Source organism: Crassostrea angulata, chromosome 4 (genome assembly GCF_025612915.1).
Source record: "Crassostrea angulata isolate pt1a10 chromosome 4, ASM2561291v2, whole genome shotgun sequence".
Lineage (NCBI taxonomy): Eukaryota > Metazoa > Mollusca > Bivalvia > Ostreida > Ostreidae > Magallana > Magallana angulata.
This window is the reverse complement of record NC_069114.1, coordinates 36,402,633-36,417,920: the sequence shown is the minus strand read 5'-3', so window position 1 is coordinate 36,417,920 and position 15,288 is coordinate 36,402,633. Positions and strand designations below refer to the sequence as shown.

General features: G+C 33.3%; 1 protein-coding gene across 3 annotated transcripts in view; it reads left to right on the top strand.

Moving 5' to 3' along the window:
* Positions 1-15,288, top strand: part of LOC128180137 (uncharacterized) — a 38,672-nt gene that overhangs the window by 14,624 nt on the left and 8,760 nt on the right. For all 3 annotated transcript variants that reach the window (XR_008243191.1, XR_008243190.1, XM_052848020.1), the window contains exons 2-3: positions 13,733-14,373; positions 14,689-15,240. Coding sequence is in view for 1 of the 3 variants with exons in the window: in XM_052848020.1 (XP_052703980.1) it covers positions 13,734-14,373; positions 14,689-15,240 (1,192 nt within the window). In the remaining 2 variants the exon portion in view is untranslated. The remainder of the gene's footprint in view (positions 1-13,732; positions 14,374-14,688; positions 15,241-15,288) is intronic.

Genomic DNA, 15,288 nt, shown 5'->3' with positions numbered 1-15,288 from the left:
ACTTGTGTACCATATTATTTCTTTGAACAATGAAACAAGGGTTATTTAAAAAAAACCAAAACCCCCCCAAAACCAACACATCTATTGTGATGAGCTGACTTATTTTTTTTTTAAATATAAGCTTGGTCTTCTAATCAACTAACAAGTAAAAAAAGTTGTATACATGTATGCGCTTAGGTTGGTTATTTATTTTTGATTTTCGGTTGCTCCTTTTATGAATAAAAGTTTATTGATTTATTTATCTAGTTATCTATTATATCATTAGTCATCTTATGAATTGATTAAATGTTTTGAAGAATAATGAATTTACCCGCGTACCTTTTTAAAATATTTTATTCGTAAACTTTGGACTATATATGATATGGGCGCCTAAGATGGTCCCCTAAAATGAACATCGTCGTTTTACTTCAATTCTTTTTTTTCTTTGTACAGATTTATATCTGATGTTAATACATAATGTTCATTTTGATTCAAGTGCTCACATTTAAGAAATATGACATCGTAAAGACAACCTTTTCCCGCCAATTTTGGAATTTTAGCATAAAACAGCTTGTTTTCAAGCAGTTTTTCTTTCAGAAAACATAGAGCGCATGTTTGAACAAACAAAATAGTTTAATCAGATATAAATATATATAGCCAAGACTAATAAGTAACAAAAAAATATCTTTGTTCAAACATGCGCTCTATATTTCCTATTCGTAAACGGATAAGAAAAATGTCAATTTTTGACCGATTTTGATTGAATTGTAGTAATAGCGTAACTTCTGACGTCATATACTGCAAGTGAGTGCAAATAAATCAAATGAATAGGTAAAAAATATATTTTAAATCAACTCTTCTAAAAAATAACATAACATTTTATTGTACCCGAAACACAAAAATTGCAAATTATGGGGGCCAAATTTAAATCATATTATATATAGTTCTTAAAAAAGAAAAGCAGAATTAAACGTAATTTTCAATCATTTTGATAAGGAAATATATGAGCGATTGTGTGTTTTTAAATTATGTTTTTACTTTTAAATGACCGTAAAAATATGTTCATGTGGTCATCTTTAGTTTTTGAGATATGGGGCCCTAAAAATACATTTTCTTTATAATTGGATTCAAACATCGGACTCGAAAACAACAAAGGTCCCTACCCTGCATGGGGGCTAAAATTTTCAGTGTCATCTACTAGTGGTATAACACTATCACTGTGAAAATATGGTTAAGTGGTCATCTCTAGAATATGAGATCGGATCACCACTTATAGAACACTATTCAATCATTATAGTGAGGTTTTAAACATCGGGCCCTGAAACATCAAGGGCCCCTACCCTGAGGGCTGAAATTTTCAGAGTCATCTACAAGTGGTAAACCACTGCCACTATGAAAATATGGTGATATGGTCATCTCTAGTTTATGAGACATTGGATCCTAAAGAATATGCACTATAATCATTATAATAGGATTTTAAAAATCGGGCTCTGAAACATTGGAAACAAAATCTCTCTAAAACAGAGGTTTAGCCTGGATGAAATTTTCACAAACAGGCAGACAGTCTGATAGATTTATCAAAAATTTTCTAAAACATTCTCGCTTAGTACAATTTCAGAACACAGAATTATGCATATAAGTGTATAACTTGTAAAACAAGTATTTTTTTTTTCAATTAATTACTAAAATTAAGTTTCATGTGTAATTCCATTACACACATGTTCAATTTTCAGCATAGCCTATAAAAATCGGCAAAACGAAACTTAACCTTTATAGATGAATGCAGTTATACATGTATGCAACCTGGGAGTGTAGAAACATTAATTATAATCCTTACTGGATTTCCATCAATATTTTTTATAAAATCTGAACCAAAAACGTGAGGGAGAAACCCTACTATGGGGGAAAAGCTACTATATAGTAGCTTTTCCCCCCAGGGGGAAAGGCTACTATATAGTAGGTTTTCCGGGGGGACAAGCTACTATGGGGGAAAAACTGCTATACAACACCGGTTAACAGCGTTCACCCGTACGGTGAATTTACAACTACGATGAATTGATGGCAATTATTTTACAGTTACACATGTGCACTGATTGGTCATGCGATGAACAGTACGTTAAGAATACTTATAAAATTAAAATACAAACGCGTTAAACAAGCCGGGAAGTAAGACGTACACGTCGGACTGATATATAAACAAAATATAATTTTAATTATTTGGTATACTTTCTACATCAAATGTATACGAATGTATAATCAAATTTTAAAAATGGGATTAAAATCACGTGCACCACATGGCTAGTGCTGGATTTTAAACTGATTTTGTAAATATACGTATAACTTCAGTAAAATTATAAATAATGCTTATTATCTTATAACAGAAACATGTGCATGTTTCATAAACATGTATCAATATCTGTGTTTACAGTACAGAAAGTAAATACAAAGTATAGAAATGCACGAATCACATAGGCGTCGAACCGGGGGGGGGGGGGGCGCTTAGTGCAAAGTTAGACTTAACCAATAGGCATATAGCCCCCCCCCCCCCCCCACTTTTTCTCGCCGGAAATGTAATTGTTCCTAAATTTACCTTGAAAGATTGAGAAGTTGGAGTAATAGGCATACTAGCCCCCCCCCCCCCCCCCCCCCGACACGGATTTGGAATTTCATGATTTTGGGAAAAAAAATTTGGGTAGGGAAATTTATTTTCGGAAGTATATAGTATAGGTATAACACCCCCCCCCCCCCGGATTAAGATTTTCATGATTTTGGGAATTAGGGTTTTTTAGGGTTTCTCCTCAATATTTCTGAGGATTAGTCTAGCCCCCCCCCCCCCACTTTCAATTTGCTTCCGACGCCAGTGAATCATGATACAGTCATACATGCAGTAAAGTCTGAAATGCATGTAAATAATTAAACAATTATTATATTAGACTCAAACTCCAAGTGGGTTTTACTTGTTATTATCAACTGTAGAATTTTAAAAAAAAAATTCCTGTGTACATGTGTTGGCGTGGTATTAAAAAAGAAATGAATTAGCTCTAATCTTCAGGTTGTACGAATATTTGGTACGATTTGTAAAAATTTACAACGACTTTACCTTAATTTGTTTGCTTAATTAGTTACTGTACCTCAAGGTTCATTCAAATGATAACTAAATGATTTAAGAAGGAGTCTTACAAAATAGGTATATTAATTTATTTTACTAAATAATTATAATTTACTTATCAGTTTTACTAACTCAGGTACACACATATTGAAAAAAAATTCCCGCCGGGCTCCAGTTACAAACTCACGCTTCGCACTGTGTATATGTTATGTAACAGTCTTTTGTTCACTCCTGACAGAAAAAACCCTGCAATCCACACAGAATATACAGGAAAATCACAGAGGAGGTCACCTGGACAAAGAATGTATACACATGTATACACGTGCCCGAGTACCTCAGATTTATGATTTCATCATATGCATTAAACAAGATCAGACATCAGTTTTTCTTTTCAAATTCAATTAATTACTTAGTAAGGTTCTTAATCGCCTTATTTGCCACATTTGAAGATAGTTACATGTATACATATAGTTTCAGTCACGCTGAAACCTTACTATACATTTTAGTATGTACGGATTCATTATCATTAGGCTAGAATTAAACTTAAACCTGTTGAAAATAAATGATATCACTATTAAACTCAAATTAATTTTAGTAATAGTTTCAGCAATGCGTAAACCATTTGGAATCTTAACTTAAAGTTTCAGCATACTGAAACCTAGCGGAAATGTTCTGAAACTGATTGATATTTCCATAATAATTTACACAACTTTTCACATGATTCAAATTTAGTTTCCGCATTGCGGAAACCATCAGGAATCTTAACTTAAAGTTTCAGCATACTGAAACCTAGCGGAAATGTTCTGAAACCGATTGATATTTCCATAATAATTTACACAACTATTCACACGATTCAAATTTAGTTTCCGCATTGCGGAAACCATCAGGAATCTTAGACTAAAGTTTCTGCTGACTGAAACCTAACGGATACTTGCTGAATCGATATAATGGTTTCCGCATTGCGGAAACTATACATGAAACTTCAACTTCAAGTTTCAGCAAGGTTTCCATATAGTTTCAGTTTTGCTGAAACTTGATTTTTCATCCAGTGCCATCAATCAAAATAAAACTTAAACATTTCAGTTATCATCATATCATTGCACCCTGTCTCCCGTTTGATATTTAGAAGAAGAAATATATAATTGTTTTTAAGATCGTCAATTCGAACGGTATTAATTTAAAATTGATAGCCTTTTGGACGAAGGGAGTAATACATTTCCACTTTTTATTCCCTTCCTCTACAAAATTAGGTCAAGATTGGTCAGTTAGTTCCCTCGGAGAAGCTTATACAGAGATGGTAATACATTGGAAAATTAAAGTTCCAAACCAGCGTATTTTTACTCAAATGTATTCTCACGTGTTCTTAACATCGAAGTCGGAACTGTAGATAAGCATCGATTAGATGAAAAAGATTCGAGGTATTCCGAAATCCGTGTAAAAGGTGTTCCAAAAAGGTGTAAGAACAGGTGAAATAAACGATGATGACACATGAATGTTATGGAGGCGCGTGCCTTAGTTCAAATTTGGGGTTAAAAAAACCATGTAATACTATTTTATTCTATGTATTAATAAATGCCATAACTATCCTTTTTATGAGAAATTAATATCATATCAATTATTGCAAATTATTACCACGAATGGTCCGCCATATGGGTATAGTCCACTAATGCATTTTCCATAGGCGGTAATGTAAACGTTAGGGTTCATAGCTCCGGCCCTAATTTTCGTTCAGCAACGAGGGACCTCTTGAATGAAAGCTCATCAAATTGTCTCTTTCCTGTTAAAATTTCGTGGTTTGAAGTCAGATTCGTTTTCCGGCAAATTGCGTCTGTATTGAAAAACTCAGTTTTGGAAAGGGTGTACATCAAACAATTTCAATTCTTTTCTTCAAATGATAATTCAGTTTTGACACTTGTTTTTTAAATTGAAAATCCTCTTTTCTGACATGTGTCAAGCATTCTGATTTAAAATGTCCCAATAAATGTATATACACTCTGCAAGTATAGGGACTATTTTGCTTAAAGGCACTACTTTGTTGTCCTACCGATTCTTAATATAGTTATAGTCTGTCCCAAGATATTTATGCTGCATATTTGAACGATTTTTAATAAAAATACACATACCTGTGACTGAAGTGCAATTAAAATCGATGAAAGGGAAAATTCCCAAGATAACTTCATTCACACATTATCATTTTTCCCTCGTAAAAATTCACAGGAACGAAAACAGATTTCCTACGGAGATTTATAATGGGGAATGTTGACATCTTTTCTCCATTCGGAAATACTCGGGACACCTCGTGCAATTTTTCAACGTTATCATCCGGGCGTCTTCATCTCCTTGGCAATGAAAAAACCTCGTAGACTTTTTATTTTTAGCCGTGTACTGATACCCGACAAGCTAGAGGGGGCATTTCAAAGGGGAAATCTTGGGATTTTTTCATACTATTTAATGAACATCGTCTGAACCAAGAGGTATTTTTAAATATTGAATAATTTAAGAAAATATGCGGCAAAAATATCTTGGGACAGACTACGAACTATACTCTGTCCCGAGTTTTTGCTTCCACCACTTTTTGCATGATATTTCAATAATAGTAAATACCTTTGTGCTCAAACTAAGTGCATCCACTAATATAAAAAATGTCCAGATTATCTGTTTTGAAACGCCCCCTCTACCGCTTCAGGTTTCAATACACATTCCGAAATTGAAAGTCTACGGAGATTTTGCATTGCAACAGCCATTAATAAGCCCGGATGATAACGTTAAAAAATTGCGCGATGTATTCCGAGTGTATTCCGAATGGAGAAAAGATGTAAACATTCCCCATTATAAATCTCCGTAAGGAATCTGTTTTCGTTCCTGTGAGTTTTTCTGAGTGGAAAGGGATAATTGTTCAATGAAGATATCTTGGATATATTCCCTTTTAACGATTTCAACTGTATTTCTTTCACAGGTATGTGTAATTTTATTAAAAATCATCAAAAAGCGATGGAAGCAATAACTTGGGACAGACTATAGAGGGATATACCCATATACATGGCCAGAATGTAAAAAAGGGGGAAAATCCACTATATAGTAGGTTTACCGTGGGGGTAATCTGGCTATAAAAAGGGGGGAGCCCACTATATAGTCAGCTTTCCCTGGGGGAAAAACTGCTATATAGCCATTTTTCCGGGGGGAAAGATGGCTAGGGCATGTAGGGGGAAAAGGCACTATATAACACCTCCCGTCTGTAACTTGCAATTTCATTGTGTAAAATCAACACAACAGTCATAGCCGCAGGTTTCGCATTGTACTTCGGATTCTCATGTACCTAAAATTTGGGGCCTACAGATTGCATATCAATTTCAACAAGAGACATCCCTCTAAGTAATGATAATCATTAAAAATCATTTCATGAATTTTAGCAACACTCATAAGCCTTTAAGTACAGCAACTCTAAATTTTACAAAAATATTGAAGCTGTCCCTTGCTACCTTTACTTGCCGACTCGGCAAATAAATAATTATTACCAATAAATCTTTCATTTCTTTTTAACGTGATTGATGGGAAATGTATAATTTACAGAGAGTTAATAACTTATATGGCTTGATTTAAAAACCGATATATTTCTCTGTTTGAAAATGCCAAAATAAATCGGACCATATAGCTTTAATCTAATCATATATCGAAATTGGTCATGCCCGAGGTGCTCCGGGAAATTTACACGTGTTACTCAGTCAATCGCTATCGACTATAAAAATATGACTGTGTTCGATAAGTAAATATGCTCTAAAAGTATATATGCTCTAGACGCCTTACGCCAAAACTGGAGGGTGTGCCACTAAGTTCCAGATTCCTGGGGAGGGGGGTGTCCCATCACGGACCCCATTCCGAAATCTGATCAACACCGTTTCATGGTGCAAGTAACGCCTATATAGTGCTGTATATGCTGTATTTCAATGTTAGGTAACATTATTTGGGGGGTAAATATTTAATTAATATTTAATATACTTTATTGTTTATCTCAATAGGAAGCCTACATCACAAAATGCACCACCTTAACGCTGTTATTTACCTAATAAAATAGTGCAAGTGGATTTGAAGAATTGGTCATGAAAATACATGCATGTTATAAATAACTGATCCTTGTCTGAAATTACGTACACAACACAGATCTGCGGGTCTCATCAGCGGGTACTAGTTTTACCCAGCTCTTCGATTAGATGGCCGGTTCACGTGTATACATATATGTATGTGTTTTCCATATGCAGAAAAGGATTTAAGTTAAGATCAGCTAAAGGAATTCATTATTGTGTTTTAATTGGATTATCATTATGATGTTGACCAATATAGGTAAGCATAATACATGTAGTAGCAGTAGCACAATATAATGAGATGCCAGCTAGCATACATAAGTTCTACTTTCACTTTCTAAATGTGATCTCCCTTTGACAGCATACTGTATCATCATCTTTTAATATTTAAATAAGCTTATCATCGTTACCTATCCTACCGCATTTGTAAAGTTTCTGTCATTTTAGTTGCAAAAGTTATTTTTTTCATTTAAATGTCAGACTTGCACTATTGAGTTGACCCCATATTGACCCGGTATAAATAATTACGTATTAAATTTGTATATTACATGTAAGTAAGTGTAGACACTTATCATTTTTATATGAGTTATAATAGGAAGGAAGGAGTATTTCTTTCTTAATGTATTATAATGCATCAAATACAATGTAGGTCATGACCCTATGGGACTGTTCTGACCCCACCAAACAGGAAAATACAAAATATCTTGTAATGTCATTTTGATGCATCATATGGTGTAAAATACATTAATGACCCCAAGGTGTTGTCTTTAACACCCCCCCCCCCCAGCCTTTATGAAATAGGAAATGATGATACACTGTATATTTTGTTAACTTCTGAGATCTGAGATCCTCATCCCTAATTAAACCATATCATTTATTCTTGCTCTTTGTGTCATTACACTTAAAATTGTATATAGATTATGCCCCCATGGAGACACTCTGACATTCTATAACTAGAAATAATAAAATATTTTATCTTATTCATATGTAGTGTTTGATCCATGTGGGTAATTCCTAGCCTAATGATGACACGGCTTTGTTTAGGAGACTTTACAATTGCCCCAAATAGGCGAATACACATGCATATAACATTTTGTTTATAAATCTTAAAAATTGAATTAAGCAATTTCCAAAATGTTAATGTGCATCAGGAGAGAAAAAGCAATCAAGAGATGATTTAAAATTTGCTACTGTACACATGTAAGAATGTATTAAGAAGACTGAATCTTTAGAACCAGGTTAGATGGGGGGGGGGGGGGTGAATGTTGAGTATAAACATTTATAATTTGAATCATTTATTGTTATTAATTTTAACTTGTCAATGAATACTAGTTATTGATCCCAAGGTAGAAATATGACCTCTGATCATATCTCAATAGATCATTTGTCAATTATGCAAGGTGTATATAATTTTTTTTTAAAAATAACATTTTTTACCGGTTTATGAAAGTTTTTAGACACGCTAATTATATTTTGATTTTAATAGATCATTCGACAATTAAGGGGGTGGGGGATGAACAGTTTATATTTGAGTTTGTTTGGGGGTGGGGGTTCCAAGTCATATATTTGACAATTTTTTTAATGTAATTTAAAATAAGACTAAGCCATACTACAGTCATGAACATGAATAGTATAGAACAAAACACAAACTTATACATGTATATATACATAGGAAGTATTACAAAACATAGTGATTGATCTATATCTGGGTTCTTAAATTGAATCATATATCATGTACATATTATATTATTGTTTCTTTGTTCAAGACATTTCAGATGGTATGTAGGTCATGATCCCAAGTGCACTTCCTGAAATTAACAAATATCATAAAAACCATTGAGATCCCCACCTCAATCCAAAGATATTATTCCTCCTTAGGTCATATCGCATCAGATCATTAGGCATGTAAGTCATGACCCTAAGGGGTCATCCTGACCCCCTTAGAATCAGAGATTGTCAATCATCTTTAAATTATTGATGTTTGATGATCCTATCTCTATTTAATCTTTATTATTAAGTCTCCCGAATGAAATTTTGAGACTTATTGTTTTTGTACGGTTCTTAATACATGTATTATTATTCTTCGTCTTCTTCTTTTTCTTCTTTCCTGCTCTGAACTTGTTTCTCAGAGATGGCTGACCAGAAGTGTACAAAACTCTAGGATATGATAGGCCTGCATATCTAGTTGTGCACCCTGGTTTGATTTTTCTCATTTTGAGGTTAGACAACCACTTTTCCGGGGGGGGGGGGGGGGGTCAAAAGGGGGGAGGGGTCTAACATTGAACCTTGTAGGAAGAATCGTAGACTTTATTGTAAATATATAAATATATGATGTGTCCTCCATTAAATCATAAGAGGAGCTCTTGGATCAATGTTTGATTTTTTAGTGATAAACGTCAATTTCCTGCTACTATTTGACTCTCTGGATGAAATTTAACTTTTTAAAACCTTATTGCACATCTATAGGACAGCCCAAATTATATCCTAAGAGATGACGTAGCTACTCCAAAAGCTGTAAGAGGAGTTTTTGGAACCATACTTTTTTTGCAAAAAAACATCACTTTTTGTTGCCCACTGATCCCCTTAATTAAAAAAAAAAAAATCTGGAACCTGATCACACTTCAATATGACACCACCAATTATATTCTAGAAGATCATTTGGCTAATGCCAAAAAAAAAAATGACATTTTTGAAACCAGTTTTTTTGTTAAAAAAACCGTCATTTTTCAGCCATTAAATGACCCCCTGGACAAAATTGAAAATTCCGAAATCTTACTGCGCATCTATAGGATACCCTAAAACATATTCCAAGAGATGATTTGTCTACTGTTGAAAATGTTCGAGGAAGAAGGGTTTTTTTTTTAAAAAACGTCATTTTTTACCAATTATTTGACCCCCAGGACTAACAGAGAATTTTTAAAACCTTTTTACAAAACAACATGATACCCCAAATATATCAAACACCAAGAGTTGAGTTTGCTTATTTATAAGATGTAAGAGCAGTTTGAGAAAGTAAAACGTGACAAACGGACGGACGGACAGACAGACGGATGGACGGAACAGGGTAATAACAATATACCCGAACTTTCTTTAGAAAGTGCGGGTATAATTATATCATAGAATTGAAAAATTATACAATACAAATCAAAAATATAAAATACAAATGAAAATTATACAATACAAATAAAAAATATAGAATACAATTTAAAATTATACAATACAAATCGAAAAGATAGAATATAAATAAAAAACTAGACACGATCTCGTTGCGAGCAACGAGGAGGTCTTCCGCCTGATTCTAGAACTTGAGATTTATGTTCGATCTTGATTTTGCTATTTAATAGCTAAATATGATTTAGAACAGGAAAACACGGTCTACATTCTAAGGACCAGATCCTATTTTGTTTCAGGTGTACGAGCTGTGCTCAAAATGTGTTTTAAAAAATCCGTCACCGTTTTTGAGATATCTGTGCAAAACGTGGTAGGGGTCGGTCCCTTATTTTCTTATTTGGGCCGCTGAACCAATATTAAAGGTTGCATGTTGTTAAGTACATCATTTTGAGCATCTTTTCTTTGATACTACATTTTTTTGAGATATAGGTGATCAAAGTTTTGGACTTTTGACCCCTAAAAATTCCTAATTACATAACACATAAGGAAATCATTATAGTACTGTTACTAAATATTCCTTGGTAAAGAACTATAGGAATAACAATTTAGAGCTCTCTAGGTCCCTAATTTTAGGGCCCAGCCCCTTTTTCTTGGTATCAAATGGAAGGTCGCTTGATTTTAAAGACATTTTGTTCAACAATTGTTTAATATTTTTTTTCCATTCTTGAGATATTTGAGAAAGAATGTTTTAGAGGCAAGTCCCTTTTCTCCTTATTGGGGCTGCTGAACCAAATTTTGAAGTCTGCATGTTGTTGAGTACATTATTTTGAACATCTTCTCTTCTATACTGCATTTCAAAATATTTTTCCTTTTTGAGATATAGGTGATCAAAGTTTTGGACTTTTGACCCCTAAAACCCCTAATTACGTTACACATGAGAAATTCATGATACTGATAGGCTACATAACTGTAAAATAAACATATTCGCTTCTGTAATCTATTACAAAATATCCCTCGATGAGAGCTAAAGGAAAAAGACTTTAGAGCCATCTAGATCCCTAATTTGAGGGGCCAGCCCCTTTTTCTTGTTATCAAATGGAAGGTCATTTGATTTTAAAGACATTTTGCTCAACAATTATTTAAAAATCCGTTACCATTCTTGAGATAACTGAGAAAGAATGTTTTAGGGGCCAGTCCCTTATCTCTTTATTGGAGCCGCTGAACCAAATTTTGAAGGTTGCATGTTGTTAAGTACATCATTTTGAGCATCTTTTCTTTGATACTGCATTTCAAAATATTTTCCTTTTTGAGATATAGGTGATATACGTTTTGGACTTTTGACCCCTAAAAAACCCTAATTACGTAACACATAAGAAAATCGTTATACTGTTGGGCTTCATAGCTGTAAGGTAAACATATTCGCTTCTATAATCTATTACAAAATATCCCTCGATGAAGAGCTATGGGTAAAAGACTTCAGAGCCCTTTAGGTCTCTAAATTGAGGGACCAGCCCCTTTTTCTTGATAAAAGCTGAAAAGTCTTTTAAATTTAAACTTTTTTACTTTACATGTTGTAAAAAATATTTTCCAGAAAAAATTAAAGAAAGAAAAGCACAAAAATTCATGACGCTTTTTTTAATCTCAATTTTCGAGCCCTAGCGAGCTTTGGCGCCAGTAGTGCTAGACATATAAGACCATAATCATGCAAAACTTCAATCTTTCCTTTAGCAACCGTAGATATTTTAGCTTAGGCTAACGAGACCGAGTTAAGAACGAGTACGCACGCTTTCGAACAGCGTTTCATTTGTATTGTGACGTCATCTTTTTGCTTTGTTGATGCCATGGCGTGAGAGTTTCAACTGCAGATATTCAGCGTAATTTGTTGAAAATAGCTCGTTTGATGCGTAAAACTGATATTATATTGTAGAATAAACATAAATGTCTCGAAGTATGAGCTATATTTGGGCTCGGGTTGAAAACGTGAAGAGGGTTCAGCAAGCCTAGCCCTCTGTCACGTTTTCTTTACCCGCCTAAATATAGCTTAATTCATATATTTCAAAACAGTCACCATGTATTTTATATAAATGACCTTAAATATGTGATGTTATATATTTATTTATTACTAAAATATGTCTTAATGTTTGAAAAATACTATAAAGATCACCATTTTTGTCTTTGTCAAATAAAAAATAGCCATTATCTGACAAACTGGGAAATTGGGCATACAAAAAACAACTTTGATAAGATCCCTGGAACAAACCAGGAGGTAAAAGGTTTATTTTTATTTGAACATTTGATGCATTTTAGCAAAAACTTTAATATGTAGAACAGAAAAAGAAATCCCTAGGGCATAAGTTTAAGAAAACTGTAAAAAAAAATGTGCAAAATTGATCCATATCAAGCAAAATCCTATAGGCTCCTATGTTGAAAATTAACAAACTTTGAGATGATCCCCTAAACAAACGGTGTGGTAAATGTTTTTTTTTTAATCTTAAAATAATAACTGTATCAGTAGAAATTCATGTAAAAAATTTCATCTTTAAAAAATCTAGGGCCGAAAAAATATGACCCGGCCTTGTCAATATCTTAATATTTTAGAATAATGACAGAAAACAAAATACCCATATAAAAATAAGAAAAATCTTAATATCTCAAAAACGGATGTGACGTCATCAATACAAAAAACTTGCTATCATGTTCAGACCAATATCTATCACATCTGAAAATTTAGTGGAGATCGGCTGAGCTGTTTCTAAGAAATCCCGTGCACAAAAATTGGTAGAAAAAACTAATTACAATAATAGGAAAAAAGGAAACATAGCAATAACAATAAGGTCTTCCGTTGGAAACAGAAGGCCTTAATTATACATTACAAATGGAAAAATAAAAACGTTTACAATACAAATGGAAATTTATACAATACAAATAAAGAGCATACAATACAAATGGAATATATAGAATACAAGTGGACAAATATACAATACAAATGGATTACTATACAATACAAATAGAAAAGATTGAATATTGCAACATTTGACATGCCATAATTTATTTATCAAAATACTTTTTTTCAAAGTATTGTAAAAATACCAAAATTTCGAGCATTATTATGAAACCCCAATCAGCATTATATGGTGACTTGTTTCTGCAATTTCTTCTTTTCGCCCCGAAAAAACGAAAAGACGGAACGACGCAAATTTGCTGCGATGCAAAAAAACGAAAACGCAGGTCGCAAAACTGCGAGCCAAAAAGACGAAAAGATGCAAAACTGCGAGGCGAAAGACGAAAAGACGAGATTTTACGTCGCAGTTTTGCGGCTTCTGTTTCTCATCTTTTCGCCTTCATTTTGTCGTCTTTTCCTGTCTTTTCGGGGCAAAATGACAAAAAAAAAAAACACACCAAAAAACCCTAAATTTAATTGTACCATTTCATTAGCTCTTTTTAATATTATCAGAATGGCCATGAGTAAAGCAGAACCTGATGAGGACAGAACAAGATTTTGCAGATTAAGTTTAGTTATTGTTGAAGAATTACCACTGATATTACAAGATGTACTGTATAGAGAAGTATCTCCTAATTTGTTACTTCATATGGTTATGAAACATAAAAAAGGTCTTGAACATTTAGGACCACATCAGATAATTCAAGTGAACAATGCAAAGGCCAGTGGTTACAGTGAGTTTGATATCACGCTGCTGTATACCCTTTTACGCAACTACTTCAAAAAAAGTATTCAACCTCCCACCAAGGGTTGGGGAAAACAAGAAATGCCAGAACAGGGACAGGAAACAGAAGGTGATGACATAGAGCGCATTCGTCTTATTAGAAACAAACATAACCACAGTGTGATGGTCTCCATTCCTGCAATATCCGAAACTGAATTTAATGAAAAATGGGGAATAATTCACGCTGTTTGTGCACGAATGCAGACTAGGTTACCAAATATTCAGCACAATTATGTCCAAATGCTGGAAGAGTCCAAAATAAGAACAATTGATTCAGACATGGAAAAAACATATATTGACAAGATTAAAGAACTTGCTAAAGAAGAAATGTCTGTCAAAACATTACTACTGGAACTTGTCAAAGAAAAAGGTAGTTCTTATTCTCATAGATTGTGAACATCCAACTATTATTAATTTTTAGGGTTTTTCCCCCATAATTACACAAATTATGTCATTTATATATGAATCATTGATGGAGTCACATTTGCTCATTAGAAATGACTATACAAAGCAAATAATTACCTCAACTTTGAAAATACAAGATTGTTTTCTTATGGAAATTATTGTTAACATTTTTAAATAATTGATATTAGAAAAGAACAGACGCCTTCAATACAAAAAGTTTGACCTATATAAAAGTTGTGTGTACAGACTAACTTTACAGTATATATTCTTCTTTAAATAGACCTTACATCTAAAGAGAAGATCACAATTCAAGCCAGGAAAGACCATAAGAAAGATGTTGTGAAATCATTTACTGATGTTTCTATTCGTATTTTTAATGAAATGGTGGATCCGACTTACAGATTGACATCAAAATCAGAATTAGAGAAACTATATAAAGCAACACAAAAATTCCTAAAGGAACACAAAAAGGACATTGAAGATGATCAACTACAAGTTTTGTTAAAAAGACTGGAAGAAAAAATTAAGGCTTATGCAAACCTGGATGAGAAGAACAGAACAAATATTTTGAGCAAATTTTTAAACTTTAACCTAAAAATGAAGAAAAAATACGGTGCCAGTATGTCTTGCTCAAATGGGAGCATTATCCTTTCAGTAACATTTTCCTCAAAGGAATGTTATAGCCACTACAAAAAAGACCTTGATAGAGGAATCATTGGAGAAGAAATTCTGCAGATCATTCTATATCCGCCTTATCTAGCCAGTTTTGATTTAACAGCCGAAGATTTGATTGTATGTTTGAATGACCATGAACTTACAGAGGATAACAGAGGTATGCAAGAAAAGATAGATTTTACAAACAAATAAATTCACAAAACAG